Below are 15,419 nucleotides of genomic sequence, written 5' to 3' on the forward strand. Positions count from 1 at the left end.
TGGAAAACTCTCCAGGTCTCTGATGACTCTGTTGAGTGAACCAGCCCTGACACTTCCCAACTGTTCTGTTGTCATGTGAGATAATCTCCTTATTGCCATTTTGAGTTAGGTTTTCTGAAATTTGCAGCACCAGGTAGTCTAACTCATAATCCACTTATCAGATCAAGTCTTCAAGTGCCTGTGGCGTTTGGAAACCTACCAATTCATTCTTTCATGTTACAACTGAATTAAAAAGACAGGAATCAGAGTAAAACACTTTCCAGTTTACAAAGCACCTTAACCATGGGAGGGAGGTAAATTTCATTCAGCTGTCAAGCTAAAGACTGTTTCTCAGGAAGCAGTGAAAACTCTGTGCACCCGGAAGGGTTGGCATTGAGAGCAGTGATCGCAAAGGCAGGATGCCTGGGAAGGGGGAGCTCAGTAAGCACCTGGATCTGCCCATCCAGTCAAAAGCTGATGAGGCCATGAACCTGGGTGCTGGTGCAGGGTCCTTCCTCTGTTCACTTTACAGATGGGTATGAGTTCTGGCACCAGGAAGGGGAAGCACACATCTGTCTGTCCACACTCAGCCGGAAACAGAACAACAAGCAGAAAGGAAGCAGCTGGATCCTTATGTTCAGAGGCCACAGCCCTGCTCACCAGCCCTTACCACTGAGATACTTGTCTCTGGGTGGCCTTTCCCTACCTGTGGACGCCACCTGTTGACCTGAGCCTATCTGTTCTCATCACCTCCGGGAATTTCCTGGGACCCCGTGTGCTCACCTAGACCCAGAGTGGACCCACAGTAGGTGTCTTCTCTGCATGCACCTTCCTTCACTACCAGAATTCTCAACACTGGCACCTTCCAGGCCTGGGTTCCTGGCCCTTTGCTCTATCCATGCTCTCCCCATAAGTCATCTCAGCCACTGCCTAGGGCTTGAAAGCTCAGCTATTGCTAATGACTTCTATGTTTATAGCTAAGACCTGGCCTGTCCTGTGAGCTCCATATATCCACCTGACTATTTGACATCTCTGTCTGACTAACATCCCAATATTAACAACAAAACAGAACGCTTGATTTCCATGCTTTCGTGTATCTTGCTCCTCCAGCAATGAGGCTTCCCTTTCTCTCATCTGTCTCATCCAATCTCTCAGCAAGCCTTGCTGGTTCTACCCCCACAGTATACTGTTCACTGTCCCCTCCACTGCCATCACGTGTTCCCAGCACCATCTTTGCCGGCCTAGATAGAGCAAACCATTCCTTACCCTGTTGTCCTCCCCACCTTCCCATTCTCAGCCTCCTGTGATTGTTTTGAAATCTAAACCAGCAGTTGGAGATGCTCCCCTGAGGCGGGGATGAAGGAGTTCATTTATGTGAAGCACCAAGAACAGCGCGTCCACACAGGAAGTGCTGTGTAGGAATTTGCTATTGCCCTGCTCCAGTGGCTTCCCACTGCAACTAGAACACAATGGGACCCCCAAAGCCCTACCTGACCTGACCTTGCCCTCCCCTCCAGTGACATCCCGATGACCCCAGCTCTAGCCATATTGGCTGCTTCTCTGGCCTCCAAACATGTTAGGCTCCTTCTTGCCTCAGGGCTTTTGGATTTGCTGTTCCCTCTGCATAGAACACTCTTCCCCCAGATTTGCACCGTCTGGCTCCTTCTGCCACCTGTGCCTCAGTTCAGAGAGGCCTTTGCAGACCAGCCTGTCTCCTGCAGCATCCCCTCCTGATACCCCCTCCCCCCTGCCTGGTTGCTCTTTATCAGATCAACGTTATATCGTTATTTCCTTGATCACTTTTACCACCAAATCAAATGATCCCATTTATTTGTGGACTTGCCAGTTGTCTATCTGTGGCCACTAGAACCTAGGCTCCCTCGGGGGAGGGCGCTTGTCTGTCTTGATTTACTCCTGTAGCGCAAGGGAGGTGCCCAAGAAATATTTAAGGAATGAGTGCATAATTTATTCAATGAACACTCCCCATCTGGATTCTGCCTCCTGGCTTCGTTGTCAGGTAAGTGTTTATGTCTCCATCGGGGTTATTACCCCATTCCTGTGCCTGGGAGCCTTGGCTACCCTAGATCCACAGACTCAACCAGACCTCAAAGTCCCAGCCTAGCCTCAGCCTGTCGGTGGACTTGGCCGTCCACTCCCCACTGGCCACCATGTCTCACAGAGTCTATTGTGGTGTGGTTGGTACTGACATGTGGCAGCTGGGCTGACCCGCTTGTCCATTTACATCTTCACAGGGGTGTGGGGAGATGGGGGAGTTGGGGTAGGAGACACCAGACTGACCAGTGTCCAGGAACTGCGACTAAAACTTCTGGGCTTCCAGAAAGGTCTTCACTGACCCCTGCTGGTGGTGCCTTAATTAGACCTCAGACCCGCAGGGTCCACTGAATGACGTGGGGAGATGACACAGCAGCCTGGGCTCTGGCAAAGGCAAGTCTGGAAGAAGTAGGGCCTGGTCACTTAAGACACATCCAAGCACCTGGATGCCAACGAGCATCCATCCCCACACTGGTTCCCACACAGTCTCCAGAACAGCCATTCAACAAAAGCAGTGGGTCACGTGGGGAAAGGCCATCTCATCAGAATCTCCGGGTGTGGGCTGTGGGGCCTGGGAAGGACCCTGCCTCAGGCCACAACATGGGGGCGGGGTGGGTGGCACAGTCTCCCTCTGCTTCCAGGGAAACCAGAGCGGTTAGAGGACAGCTCGGTGTGGAGAGGCAGTCTGTTCTGGAATGACCCGCCTGTCAGGATGAAGTTCTGTCCCTGGGTGTTTTCGTTTGGCCCTGAGAAAGCTGCACCCTAACCCTGCAGCAGGCAAGGGGTCCACCCTAAGGAGACAGAAGGGGTCACCCCCAGCGCAGAAGAAAGAATCGGAGCTGCGTGAAATCCGCATAAAGCACGGGTTTGTAAGCGGTGTCAGCGATGCTGAGGCCCCAGAACAAGCCCCACCGGCCACTTGAACTGCCACCCCCAACACACACAGCTTTGGGGGATGTAGTGAAGACTGGATTCAGCCTCTGGGGAGCCTTGTTGACTTAGCCACCAATTCAGACTCTCAGCTAGTCCCTGGGAAGCAACCTACTCCAGGCCCAGGGCTTTCTGGACACAGAGAAAGTTCAAGGAAAGGTCCTGAGATGAGTAGCAACCTCTGGCGCCACTGCTCCCACTGCCTCCTGTCTGGTACCCGTGACTAGGGGAACCTCCCAGGTCAGTGGGGGTTTGGGGAACTCTGGGTTGACAATCCCAATAATGAGTCTGGCATTGTCTAAGAGCGTCCAGTGATGCCCGAGAGAGCCATGCCGGATGACCCTGCATCCAGGAAGGAGTCACTCAGTTCTCAAGCTTTCCCTGAGAGGCTGGGGGGCTTGGTCCACCAGGAAGACCTCTTCTGTTCAGAGAAGGGACAGACACTCCATCTGCCCTGCGCTGCAGAGATGACACGTCAGTGGGCTTGAGGATGGCTTCCGCAAAGGGCAGTGGGCATGAAGCGGGGCCACATACCTGCCGGGCTGCGGGCCTGGGGGTTGTTCACAAGGATTCAGTGATGTAGTAGGCAGCTCCCAGGGCCCCCAGAGCCACAGCAACAGTCCCGAGGGCTTGGAGCACGTGAATTGCGGTGAATGGAGAGTTTTCTTGTAGGTCTCCTATAAAGCAAAGCAGAAAGCCCAGAGCTTGGGAGAAGTTGAGTTGCAGTGCCTATCTACAGGCAGGGGAAAGCAGAAATTGTGGGGTCCCCTCAGGATGGCAGGAATACCCATCTCCCCCTACCAATCCTTCTCTCAAGGGAACACAACTCCCACCACCCCTTCCAATAAAGCTCTCCCACAAGACCCCTCGAGATCTGAGAATGGGCCAGCCTGAGACGCCCGCTCCCCTGGACAGTCAGGGAGCAGGTTACCAAGGTGGTCAGGGCCACCGTGAGCCAGGCCCTGTGCTAAACACCTCCCACTCAGTGTCTTCCTCAAGCCTCACCACAACCCCGTGAAGGAGGGTCTATCACATACTGCCATTTTGGAGATGAGGAATCTGAAGAAATGACATATTAAACCCCCGACAAAGGCAAGGAAAAGATATGATTATGCTAACAATTGTGGAGGCGGCTTTCACAAAATGTAATATCCATTTTGACAAAAATTCTACTAAAGTAGGGATTCTTATTTAATGTGAACTTGTATTTAAAGCCAAGAGCCAACATGCCACTCCACTGAGAAATGTAAAATTATGGAAGCAGGCGCTAAAATTTGAACAGAAGGAAGACTACAGGTCTTACCCTGGCCACACTGGATCTCTGCACCTTCCCCCCGACTTTCTGAATTCTGAGTCTTGCTTTTGCCATCTCCTCCACCTAGAATGTTCTTTCTTTTCGTGTTAAGCCATGGAGGGTCACAAGATCCTTTCAGACTCAGCACGGATACCACTGACACTCTAAAGTTTACCTGGACCCCAATTTAGGAGACAGCACTCTCCTTGTCTGAAGCTCTGTGAACATCCCCTACAGCAACATCACCTTCTGGCTTACATCTTAGTTTCTAAATGTACATGTTTTAGCTTACCACATAGCCTACACTTTTTAAGGGTAAATTTCCCTGTTCTGGTTTCCCTCACAGCGTCCTAGGCAGAGTAGGGTTTCCCACTTGCTGGTTTTAAAGTCATATGAATCCATGGCACAATTTGGTACAGATGGATGGATACACTAAGCGCGTGGAAGGACAGTCGGCAACGGTGAGTGGCGGGCAGGCCCTTCCTTGATGGGACTTACCAGGTAGTGGAGTATTTTTAGCTCTAAGTATGTTCTCCCAAAACACCTGGGTATCTGTTTCTCTTCCTTTGTCTGAGAGATGGTGCTTTTCAAGGATGGACAGGAGAGGAGATTTGGTGGGGGAGGGGCTGGGAAGAGGAGCAAGATGGGTTTGGGGGATGGGTGGGCTCTGCTCCTGGGTTAGGGGTCTGAGATCCCCAAGTGGAAGGCCTCTTCCGTGGACCTTGTGAGACCCCGAGTGCAGGCGGAGCTGCTCTGGGGTCCAGAGCTCCCAGCCCCTAGCCCTGCCCCCCTGCATAAATGGAGCAACATCTTCACTCCAGTTCCCCAAAAAGAGGTCTTCTTATGAGGGGAAGTAGCAGCCACCAGGTTTCTCCTGGTGGCTTTGTGGAAGAGAAAAAGGACAGATAGTGGGGATGATTCTGTGGGGGGCTGCCCTGCCGTGGACAGACCAGCCTGGGGACATCCTTGGTGGGGACTGCCAGAAATAGCCTGAGACCCTCTGAAGGGGGTGGAGGTCTTGCTATTACCAGGGGGCATGTGAGTTACAACCACATTTATCACTAAATTCTGAGGGAAATTCACATGCAGGTCAAGAAGCTAAAGCGCATAGCTCCAGGATGGGCCCCAGAAGGAGCCCAAAGAGAGCGTTTCAACACAGAGCTTCTGAGCGACTCAGAATTTCTGAAGGCAGTGTGCTCTAAGGAAGGAGGGTGCCTACAGAGAAGAGTAAAGTGGAGCCCCTGAAGAAGCAATTCCCCATAAGGAAGAAAACCGGCACCTCTCTGTGCAGGTAGGGACCGTGGGGGGTGGGTCTGGCCAGAAAGGGCCAGGCACCAAATCCCAGGAGGTGGCCTCCCCGAGGGAAAGCCTTTCCTTTCAGCCCAGGATTCCCAAGAGGAAGTTACACACAACTGCTAACGGTGTCTCCAGCAGAGCCTGGCCCTGGGAACCGTGTGCCCTGAGCGTCCAGCCCTCCACTCGCTCCAGAACCTGTAGAACGTGAGGAGGTTTGGGAGTTCTCTTCCTGGGATGGTGGGCCAGGCCCGAGGCAGGACGACATCAAAGATGTGGCTGTGACACAGGCCCAGACGACGCCAGCAAGCAGACCTGCTGGGGCAAGCAGCACAGGAACAGAAGGGGTGCGGGCCCGCACGAGTCAGAGGCCCTGGGAGAAGAGAAAAAGAGAGAGATGAGGGACCCATCTGCCCCCAGGAGGTGTCGACAGGAGAGGAGGCGTGTCGACAGGAGAGAAGACTAACTGCCTGCAAAACTAGTTGTTTGATAGGCTGGTGCTACCTGAGAGTCATAAAAATCATCATGATGTCATAGCTCACGCTTGTGCGGTTCTCCAGGCTTCACGTCATTATCCAGCTTATTTGTCAGAACAATCCTGTGAAGTGGAACATTGTTATTCTCAGTTTACAAAAGAAGGAAACTGAGGCTCAGAGAATATAAAGGATATGCCCTGATAGCAAATAGATTGAAGAAGCCAGCTTCAACTCAGGATTTTTTTTTTAAAGATGGGCACCTGAGCTAACAACTGTTGCCAATCTTCTTCTTCTTCTTTTTTTTTTATTGCTTTTTCTCTCCAAATCCCCCCAGTACATAGTTGCATATTTTTTTCAGTTGTGGGTCCTTCTACTTGTGGCACAACTCGGGACTTCTAACTCTCAATTTGGTGCTCTTTCCATGGAATTCTCAGGAAGCGATGGCAGCAGGTGACTGTCTGCCCGAAGAGGCGACAAGGAGATTCCTGCTACTGGATCTGCCACGTTCCATTTTTCTGGGATTCACTGATTCATTCAGAAGACAACCATTGCTCCAGGTTACAGTCCTTGAAATACTTTCCCAAACTTATCTCCCATTTCTGCCCTCCTGTGCTGTGGATCCCAGCAGAACTCGCAGATGGCGCCCTCTGCTGCTACACGAGAGGACATCTTGCTGGATAATTCGCTCTTCATGCAGCCTCTTCTGTCCTGGCTTCTTGAGACAGCTCTAGATTCTTTTCCTTTATTTTTTTAAAGTATGCTTTTTTTGTTTTTGGTAAGGAAGATTGGCCCTGAGCTAACGTCTGTTGCCATAATCTTCGTCTTTTTTTTTTTCTCCCCAAAGCCCCAGTACATAGTTGTATATCCTAGTTGTAGGTCATTCTAGTTCTTCTATGTGGGATGCTGCCACAGCACGGCCTGATGAGTGGTGCTAGGTCTGGGCCCAGGATCCAAACCAGTGAACCCCAGGCCATAGAAGTGGAATGCGCAAACTTAACCACTTGGCTACAGGCCTGGCCCCAGAGCTATATATAGATTCTTCAACCAAAGCTCCATGAAGCCAGTGACCAACCTTGGCAGACTCAGTACACTTCCTGCTTACACCGACCCATGACAAATATTCTTCTTGAAATGGGGAGAGAGGAAATTCTAAAGTCAAGACACTTTTTTGTTTTAATTAAAAAAGTGTTTTTAAATGGACATATAATTTCCATACCATAACATTCACCCCTTTAAAGTGTTCAGCGGTTTCTAGTATATCCTCAAAGGTGTGCAACCATTATCACTCTCTAGTTCCAGAACCTTTTCATCTCTCCCCAAAAGAAACTCCATACCCTTTAGGAGTCACTGCCTCTTTCCCCCTCCTCCCAGTTGCTGGAAATAGATTAGCCCACTCTGGACATTTCATAAATGGAATCATACAATATGTGGGCTTTTTTGGGAGTGCCTTTATTCAGCCTAATGTTTTTACGGTTCGCCCATGTTGTAGCATATGCCATCTCTCTTTATTGCCAAATAGTATTTCCTTGGGTGGATGTATCATATGTTGTTTATCCATTCATTGGTTGATGGACATTGAGTTGTTTCCACTTTCTTTTTTCCCCCTAACATCTGTGCCAATCTTCTTCTACTTTGTCACTGCCACAGCATGGCTGACAAGTGGTGTAGGTCTGTGCCCAGGATCCAAACCCACGAACCCAGGCCGCTGAAGTGGGGTGTGCCAAACTTAACCACTATGCTATGAGGCTGGCCCCCAATGCTTCTAGTTTTTGGCTATGATGACGAATGCTGCTGTGAACATTTGTGTACAAGTTTCTGTGTGGATGTATGTTTTCAGTACTCTTGGGTATATACTCAGGAGTAGAATTGCTGGGTCATATGGTATTTTCATGTTTCACCCTTTGAGGAGCTGCCAGACTGTCTTCCATGGCAGCTGCACCATTTGACATTCCCACCAGCGGTGTATGAAGTTTCGATTTCTCCACAGCCTCACCAACACTTGCTAGCCTCCGTCTTTTCGATTATAGCCATTCTAGTGGAAATCATGTATTTTCTTGAGCTAGAATATTTTCTGCATACAAAAGGGTTTGGATTTTAGAACACGGTGTCCTTTATTTAAAGGCCCTCATCCCTTATCTCCAACATTCCTTCCCATTCTGGCTCAAAGAAAGAAAGGTCCTTTGGAAGAAGAAGAGTAGGGTCACCATTGATGAGCCACCACTGTTTTCCTGTCTTGTTTCCTCAGTAAGCAGAGCTCCCCACCATGGGGGGAGCCGCATGCGTTCATTAAAAGATTTGGGAAGGAAAGTTTTGCATTCTTTAGATGTCAGTTCTGAAGGCCATAATCCAGAAATGTTTATCTCAGTGGTTGATAAACATAATATACATAATATATAGTAAAACACTCAAATCCATTGCCGTATATTAATAACAGATTGATTCCTAGCCGCAGAAATATGGTTGTCACTGCGATAGCATGGATTTAACACTCAGGCTCACACCTCTCATTTATTTTATGTCCATACCATCCCAGAGAAATAAGCTGTGGCCTGGGGAGTGTGGCCGGCTCCAGACCACAGAGCCGCGGGTACCGGCTCACGGTGGATCCAGGAGAAGCTCAGAGAAGGGTGTTCTCCTCCTGGGGAGACCCCCGGACCTCTCGGGATGGGAAGGTCAGTGCTGCAGTTAAGAGCAAGGATTCTGGAGTCAGAATAGACTGAAGATCCCCTCTTCACGCTACAGTGCCTGCTTGAGAGGGAGCTGTTTGACTTGTTTGAGCCTCAGTTTCCCCATCTATAAAATGGAGATGATGAGACTAGTACCTCCTTCACAGGAGTGTTACATGAGCTCAACCTAGATGGCTGAGTCGGAGGCTGGGGGTGCAGCAGAGGCTCGGTGATAAATGTTGGTTAGCTATTCTCACCATTATTGGTAGGAGTGTTAACCAGCCTTCCACTCTAATTTCCTCTACACAACCCAATGCTCATTCAGACTCTGCCTACCCGAGGAGATGCGACCACTTTTCCTGGACAGCCATTCCATTTTCAGACAGAGCTAATTGTTGGCAATTTTTTAATGTTGAGCACAAATCTGCCTGTCTATAGAGTCTTCCATGGGTAAGGTTGCCAGATTTAGCAAATAAAAATACACGACATCTATGCAATATTCAGGACACACTTATACTAACAAAGTATTTATTGTTTACCTGAAATTCAAATTTAACTGGGTGTCCTGTATTTTATCTATCCATGGTCCCTAGTCAGACATCTGAGTACAACATGGAACAAACCTATTCACATCTTCCAACTGATAGACAGATATCCTTCAGTTCCCTTGACCAATTTTCATACACCAGATGGTTATTGCCTCTCCTCACCCCTCTCATCCCCCATTAACCTGGACTATCTTCTTTGGACTAGATTGTTTGGCATCTTTTACAGCACACAAGAATGGCCTGATGAGGACAGACTATGGCAGTATGATCACCTCCCTTGTCCTAAACCACATTCTTCTATTAATGCATCCTTTTTTTTTTTTTTTAGGAGCAGCCACATGGCACTTCTGACTCCTAATGAGCTAGTATTACCACTGAGCCAAGTTAAATGTTAATATGTATGTGTGGCTGTCTTCTTCAGTGAGACTCAGGATGGTGAGGAGTGACAAAACCCAGGAATCCTGGTCTCTTGGGTAAAAACAAAATTCTCCCACGCCACAAGCACAGTTCCAGAATACACATTAACCACGCATCACTACCCGATGAGATCCAGCCACTGTGGTAGCCCTGGGACTCCGTCAGCAAGAAGGCTGGAACCGCTTGAGCTAGAAGATGCCAGCCCACCTGTTTTCCTGGACCGAGAGGATGCTTTTGCGTCAGTGTCCTGAGGCACTGGGCCCCGAGCCGAGGTGTTGACTTCAGGGGCTGGGATAGCCTGGGGTGCAGGCTGCGCTGGGGTGGATTCAGAGCTGGGCTGCGGAGCAGATGCACTGACGGGCTGCTGCTGCTGGGGGGCGGCCCCGGGGGCAGGCTGTTGCAGCGTGGCTGCAGAGCTGGGCTGTCGGGGGCTGGATTCAGAGCTCAGCTGCTGCGGGCTGGATTCAGAGGAGTGGCTGGTATGGTGGGAAGTGGAGCCATGACGCTTGGTCTCTGTCTTCTTCCTCTTGCCCTTCTTCATGGTGGACCCTCCCTACCTAAAGCTGGAGCTACATGGAGCTGCCTGATCTCCCGGCTCCCTCCTGGAGGAGCCGTCTGCCCCTGCCCTGGGGGAAGGCTCCGGCCTCTGGCTGGACCCAGGCCCCCAGAGAACAGTTACTCACACCCCTCCTGTGAGGTCACAAAAGCCAGGTGGCTCCCATGGTGGGGCTCTGGGGACAGTCTCTGCCAACCCCAGCCTGCTCCTCCCTCCTCCCCAGCTACTGGGATGGGCAGAGGGCCGCTGCCGGCCCCTCACGGACCTGGTTAAGCCCGGCCGTGGAGCCTGTGACAACCTGGACCCCCGTGATTCTGCGACCGGAGCGCCTGCTTCAGGCACCTCTCCGCTGGTGTGTTCCTGGGTCCCTGTGTGCCATCTCTTTCACTCTAAGACACCCTGGTTGTGACACTCAGCTGTGTCACCGGTTTCCACATGCAAAAACCAAAAAACCCACAAGAAACTGCTTCACCATGTGTTCTGTGAGTTTTAGGTAACTTTACTGAAGATTTAGGGGTCCATGGAAGACCCAGAAGCCTTCTGCCATCTCAGCTGTCCCCCGAATCTGGTTATCTTATATAGAGTGGCTTCCCCCTTCTCCCAAAGCCTGCCCTCCTCCACTGTGGGAAGGGGCTGGGGGGGGGCCCCCACTTTGATAAGAACCCTTGCATTTCACAAAAGAACTTCCCCCCAAAATATAACAGCTCTTTGCAAAGCTATACTTTTTCTCAGACTCGTTACACTGGCAACAACAGACCACCTCTCCAACCCCAAACTCTTCGGGTCAATTAGGGGACTATGCGTCTTTCTCAAAGTTAACCAGGTGATTTTCCTTTTAGGATGGAAGAGGAAAAAGCATTTGTAAAAGACAACCTTAACCTTCACGCTTGGATTATGACATAAAATGTTCACCTTAGAAGACTCCACTTCCGCCACCGCTGCCTCACGAGGTGGGTGAGTATTAGACTGTTAGCCCCATGCGCCTGGGAGGTGATACTCCTGCCCTAGGATAAGATGTAGGGCAGACCCAGCTAGAAGGAACCCCCATGCAAGGCTAGACGTGATGTGAATTGTGAAATGACAGAAAACATTTTAGGGATCCTAGAGCCCGGAAAGACCTAAATGATTCTCTTTTTCCAGAGCAGAAACAGGTTCAGAGAAGTTAAATTACTTTTCCAAGTTTACACAGTTGGTTGGAGGCATGGACAGGGTTAAGTTCCAGTTCAGGGCTCTTTTTTTTTTCCATGACTCCAGAAGGCAACTGGGAGGCAGATCGTTATACATGCCTTAAAATGAATGAATTAAAAAAAAATCCCTCCTGGGGCTGGCCCTGTGGCTGAGTGGTTAAGTTCACCTGCTCCGCTTCAGCGGCCCGGGCTCGCAGGTTGGGATCCTGGGTGGAGACCTACGTACCGCTCATCAAGCCATGCTGTGGTGGCATCCCACATACAAAATGGAGGAAGGTTAGCACAGACGTTAGCTCAGCGACAATCTTACACACACACACACACACAAATTCCTTGAGTGAGAGGATTGAAGAAAAAAAAGGCATGCAGGATTAGAAGCGAAAGGAAGCTCAGCTCAATAAAGTCAGATTGAATTTGGTTGAGCCCCGGCATCAGGAGGTTCAGGGAGGAGGTGAATCTATAAGAAGGTGGTCATTCCATGAAGTCAAGAGCAACAGACCCCTCGGGGGATTCAATTTAGAATCAAAGAGACTGGAAATCGGGTCAGGAACGCGGTCCAGAGTCAGCAGTCGGGTCAGGAACCCCTAAGACGTTTGTCTTTGCAAAATCAGATTTTCAGGCACCAATGGGCTTTTGACTGAGGGCCTCAGGGTTTAAATCAGAGTTTCTCAACCTCAGCTCTATGGACATTTTGGGCCGGATAATTCTTAGTTGTGGGGCTGTCCTGTGCACTGTGGGAAGTTTAGCAGCCTCTCTGGCCTCTGCCCACTAGAGGCAGTAGCAACTACCCCTCCCCTCAAGTTGTGACAACCAAAAATATCTACAGACATTGTCCGTGTGTGTGTGTGCTCACGTGCTTGTGTGTGTGAAAACTGCCCCTGGTTGAGCACCACTGGTTTAAATGAATTAGATGAGGCAGACACACATGGGTAGGATTTCCTGGTAGCAATGAAGGAAACATTCCTTTTCAAACCAAGGAGCCAAACAAGGCACAGAAAACAGGTCCCGGTCCCCGGGAGAGCGATGGAGGAAACACAGAAGGTCAGGCTTCGGGAGTGAGTTTTCTACAGCAGTGGAGAAAATATGTGTGGGTCCTTTAGTAAGGATGGTCCTAAGAAGCAGAGAAGGGCACTCGTGGAGTGAGAGCTTGGCCCAGAAGGATGAGGAAGAATGGACTGCAATGGTTCTTGGCTAGAACCTCTTACCTCTGCCTTCTGGCTTGAGCACAAGTTCCTAGCCTGGCAGTCAGACCCCTCAATTACACTTCAGAGCCCGCTGTCCCAGCTTCTCAGCCAGCTCACTGCTCCCCATGTCCAGCTCCAGCCAATGGTGAGCCCCGGAGGTCTGAACATGCCTCACTTTCCTGCATTTGTGGAAGCCCTTCCCCTCCATCAAGCCTCTCTCCTCCCTGTCAAAACACATCCCATCATCAAGATCCATGTCATGTGGAGCCATCTCCTTATGGAGCCTTTCTTGAGATCCCCAAGTGGAAGCGATCTCTCCCCTCGGAGCCCCGGATCACACTCGGCATGGCATTAGAACGATTTCTATCCTGGTCTTCTCTCGAGTTCCCCACTCCCAGACCGTGGGCGCCATGGAGGCCCAAGTCTAGAGAAGGGGCCACACAGAAGATGCTTGACGGGGAGGGTGGGAGGACAAGGAAACCAGGAAACTGTTGGAGGCGGGGTGGGTGTGGATGATGGGGACAAGGATCCTTGGAGACTGCGTCACTAAAAGTTTCAAAGAGGAACTGAGATTTTTCTGGCCTTAGCTGAGGATTGTGGTTGGAACAGTCCATAGCCAAGAGGCTTTCCTAACCAGGCATGCCAGCCGCGGGCAAATTTCATGGACTATTTAGAAGAGCAAGGAGAATGAGTCTAAGGGGATGCAAACTCAGGTAGTCAGGATAAGGGCCTGAGGGTGTTAATAGCCACACCTAGAAGGTCCCTGGTGGTTCTGGCCCTCTGGATGTGTCCTGGGCACCCAGAACAAGTGTGTCAACCTTTGCCCTGAAGCTAGCATCTTAGAGCCGGATGGCGCCTCAGACACTAACTGGCCCTTGGCCACCACATGTCGGGAGGGCTATTAGTCCGCAGAGGGGACAACTTGCTCTGGTCACCAGCAGGAGGGTGGCAGTGCCCAGAGTGACTAGGCTTTGAGTTACCTGGCCCAGAGCACTTTCTTCTTCCTCACTGCCGCCCCAGGAGACAGAAGGCACTGGGTGCTCATTTAAGAGCCCACTGCCCGGAGCCCTAAGAGCCACGGATTTACCCTCTGCAGCCACAGGCCTGGATTCCCCCAGGAAGGGTCTCAAGGGCTGTGAATAAGAATTCTGCAGTGGGCCAGCTGCTTGAACACAGTCCCTCCCTCCCAGGGTTGTTGTGAGGATGGGATGTGAAAAGCCCTTAGGACAGTGCCTGGCTCACAGTAGGCAAGTTTTTATTACAATTATGATTCCCTTGCAGGAGAAGAGTAAACAATGAAGCAAGGAATAAGTGGGTGAGGAGAGGAGGGGGTGGGCCCCGGTCCTACAAACTCCCAAATCTGTCCCTTGCAAAAGCTGATTCCGAGTAGTGGGCAAAGGGGAAGAGGTCAGGTGGCTGGGTGGGAAGGGTAACCCTCCGAATTAAGTTAGCTCGAACACTTCTGACCCTAGATTGCCCCAGTGAGCACCCCTGGGGGGAAGAATCTAGTTCATTTTCACCCAAAACGGTGTGAGAGGAGGCGCTAGGGGAGGGGTCCTGACATCAGGGATTTGTCCCCTACTCGGGACCAGCAGGGCCAGGGCAGAGGACTCCCTCCGTACTTGACGTTTCCCCACCCGGGGACGCCCCAGGCAGCCTGGCGTTCCCACACCCCGCCCTGGGGCCCCTCACCATCCGTCTGGGTCTCCCGATCCACGAAGGGGACGCAGCCCCGCGCCGCGCCCTTAAGCGCTCGGCGGGTGGCGCGCTGGACGTCCAGGGTGCCCTCGGGGCGTCTGGGGCAGAACACGGCCGTGTGCACCTCCACGGTGGGGCTGTGCGGCGCGAAGGCGCTGCAGAGCAGGCTCTCCATGCGGCGGCGCGCGTCGGCCTCCTCGTCGCGCCGCGGCTGCACGATGATCCCGACCAGCGCGGCGGGCGGGCTGCGGCCCCGGGCGTGCACCTGCTGCAGGAGCAGCTGCAGCCGCGGCAGCTGGGAGCGCAGCGCCGACGCGCGGCACAGCACCAGGAGCAGCCGCGCGCCCTGCTCTGGCGGCGCCGCACATCCCGCCGCCGGGTCCTCCGCCGCCGCGGGGCCGGGAGTCCCGGCCGGAGCCGGAGGCACCTCGCGCTCGCGCTCGCGCTCGGGCGGGTCTGCAGCCTTGCCCCTGTCGCACGGCCGCCTCTGGGTGGAGCGCTTGGACTTGGCGGCCGGGCAGTCAGCGTTGTCCGACGAGATGTCGCCGGAGCGCTTGGGCCGCCGCCTGGCGCGGTTGCTGGTGCTGCTGTGGCCGCTCGTGGCTCGGATGGACGAGGGCCCGGCGGGCTGATCGGTCGAGGCCTGCTCCAGAATGTTCTGCAGGGTCAGACAGCACTCCTCCTGCTTCCAGAGCTCGCCCAGCAGCAGCACCTGGCCATGTCCCTCTGCGCACTGGGTCGGAGCCTGTTGCTGTGGCTTGGCCTCCCCGTCCTGCGGGGCCACGAAGGGCTCGGCCCCAGGCTCCATGCCCGGTCCAGTTCTCTTGCCCCTCTGGGCCCGAGCCTCCGTTGGCCAAGGGAAAAGCTGCCCTTCCCTGAAACATGTCACAATACGCCTGCGCCCTACCTCTTCCTGTCCTGACCAAGGGCCTCCATGCCGGTTATTCCTTAGAACTCTTCCAACATAGGGAAGTTGCTGGTGGGCGCTGGTGTTTAGTTTCTCTATCATTTTGAATGTCTTTGGTGTTAAAAGGACAAATCCTTTTATCCCAACGATGGACCATTATGCCCAAGCCTCCAAGTAAACTGGATTTTTGTGTTCCCCAGAGCGTTTAAAAAGGAGTGGACCCAGATGCTCA

At 52.1% G+C, this 15,419-nt stretch overlaps 1 protein-coding gene across 1 annotated transcript; it reads right to left on the reverse strand.

Annotated features, from left to right (window-relative positions):
* Positions 1 to 3,532: 3,532 nt before the first annotated feature.
* SPATA3 (spermatogenesis associated 3) lies at positions 3,533 to 10,196 on the reverse strand. Its single transcript, XM_046643335.1, has 3 exons — positions 9,863 to 10,196; positions 5,747 to 5,921; positions 3,533 to 3,638 (listed from the first exon to the last, which is right to left on the reverse strand). The coding sequence occupies exons 1-3, from the start codon at positions 10,194 to 10,196 to the stop codon at positions 3,533 to 3,535; spliced, it is 615 nt and encodes a 204-aa protein (XP_046499291.1).
* Positions 10,197 to 15,419: the final 5,223 nt, after the last annotated feature.

The sequence above is a fragment of the Equus quagga genome, chromosome 17 (genome assembly GCF_021613505.1).
Source record: "Equus quagga isolate Etosha38 chromosome 17, UCLA_HA_Equagga_1.0, whole genome shotgun sequence".
NCBI classification, from domain to species: domain Eukaryota; kingdom Metazoa; phylum Chordata; class Mammalia; order Perissodactyla; family Equidae; genus Equus; species Equus quagga.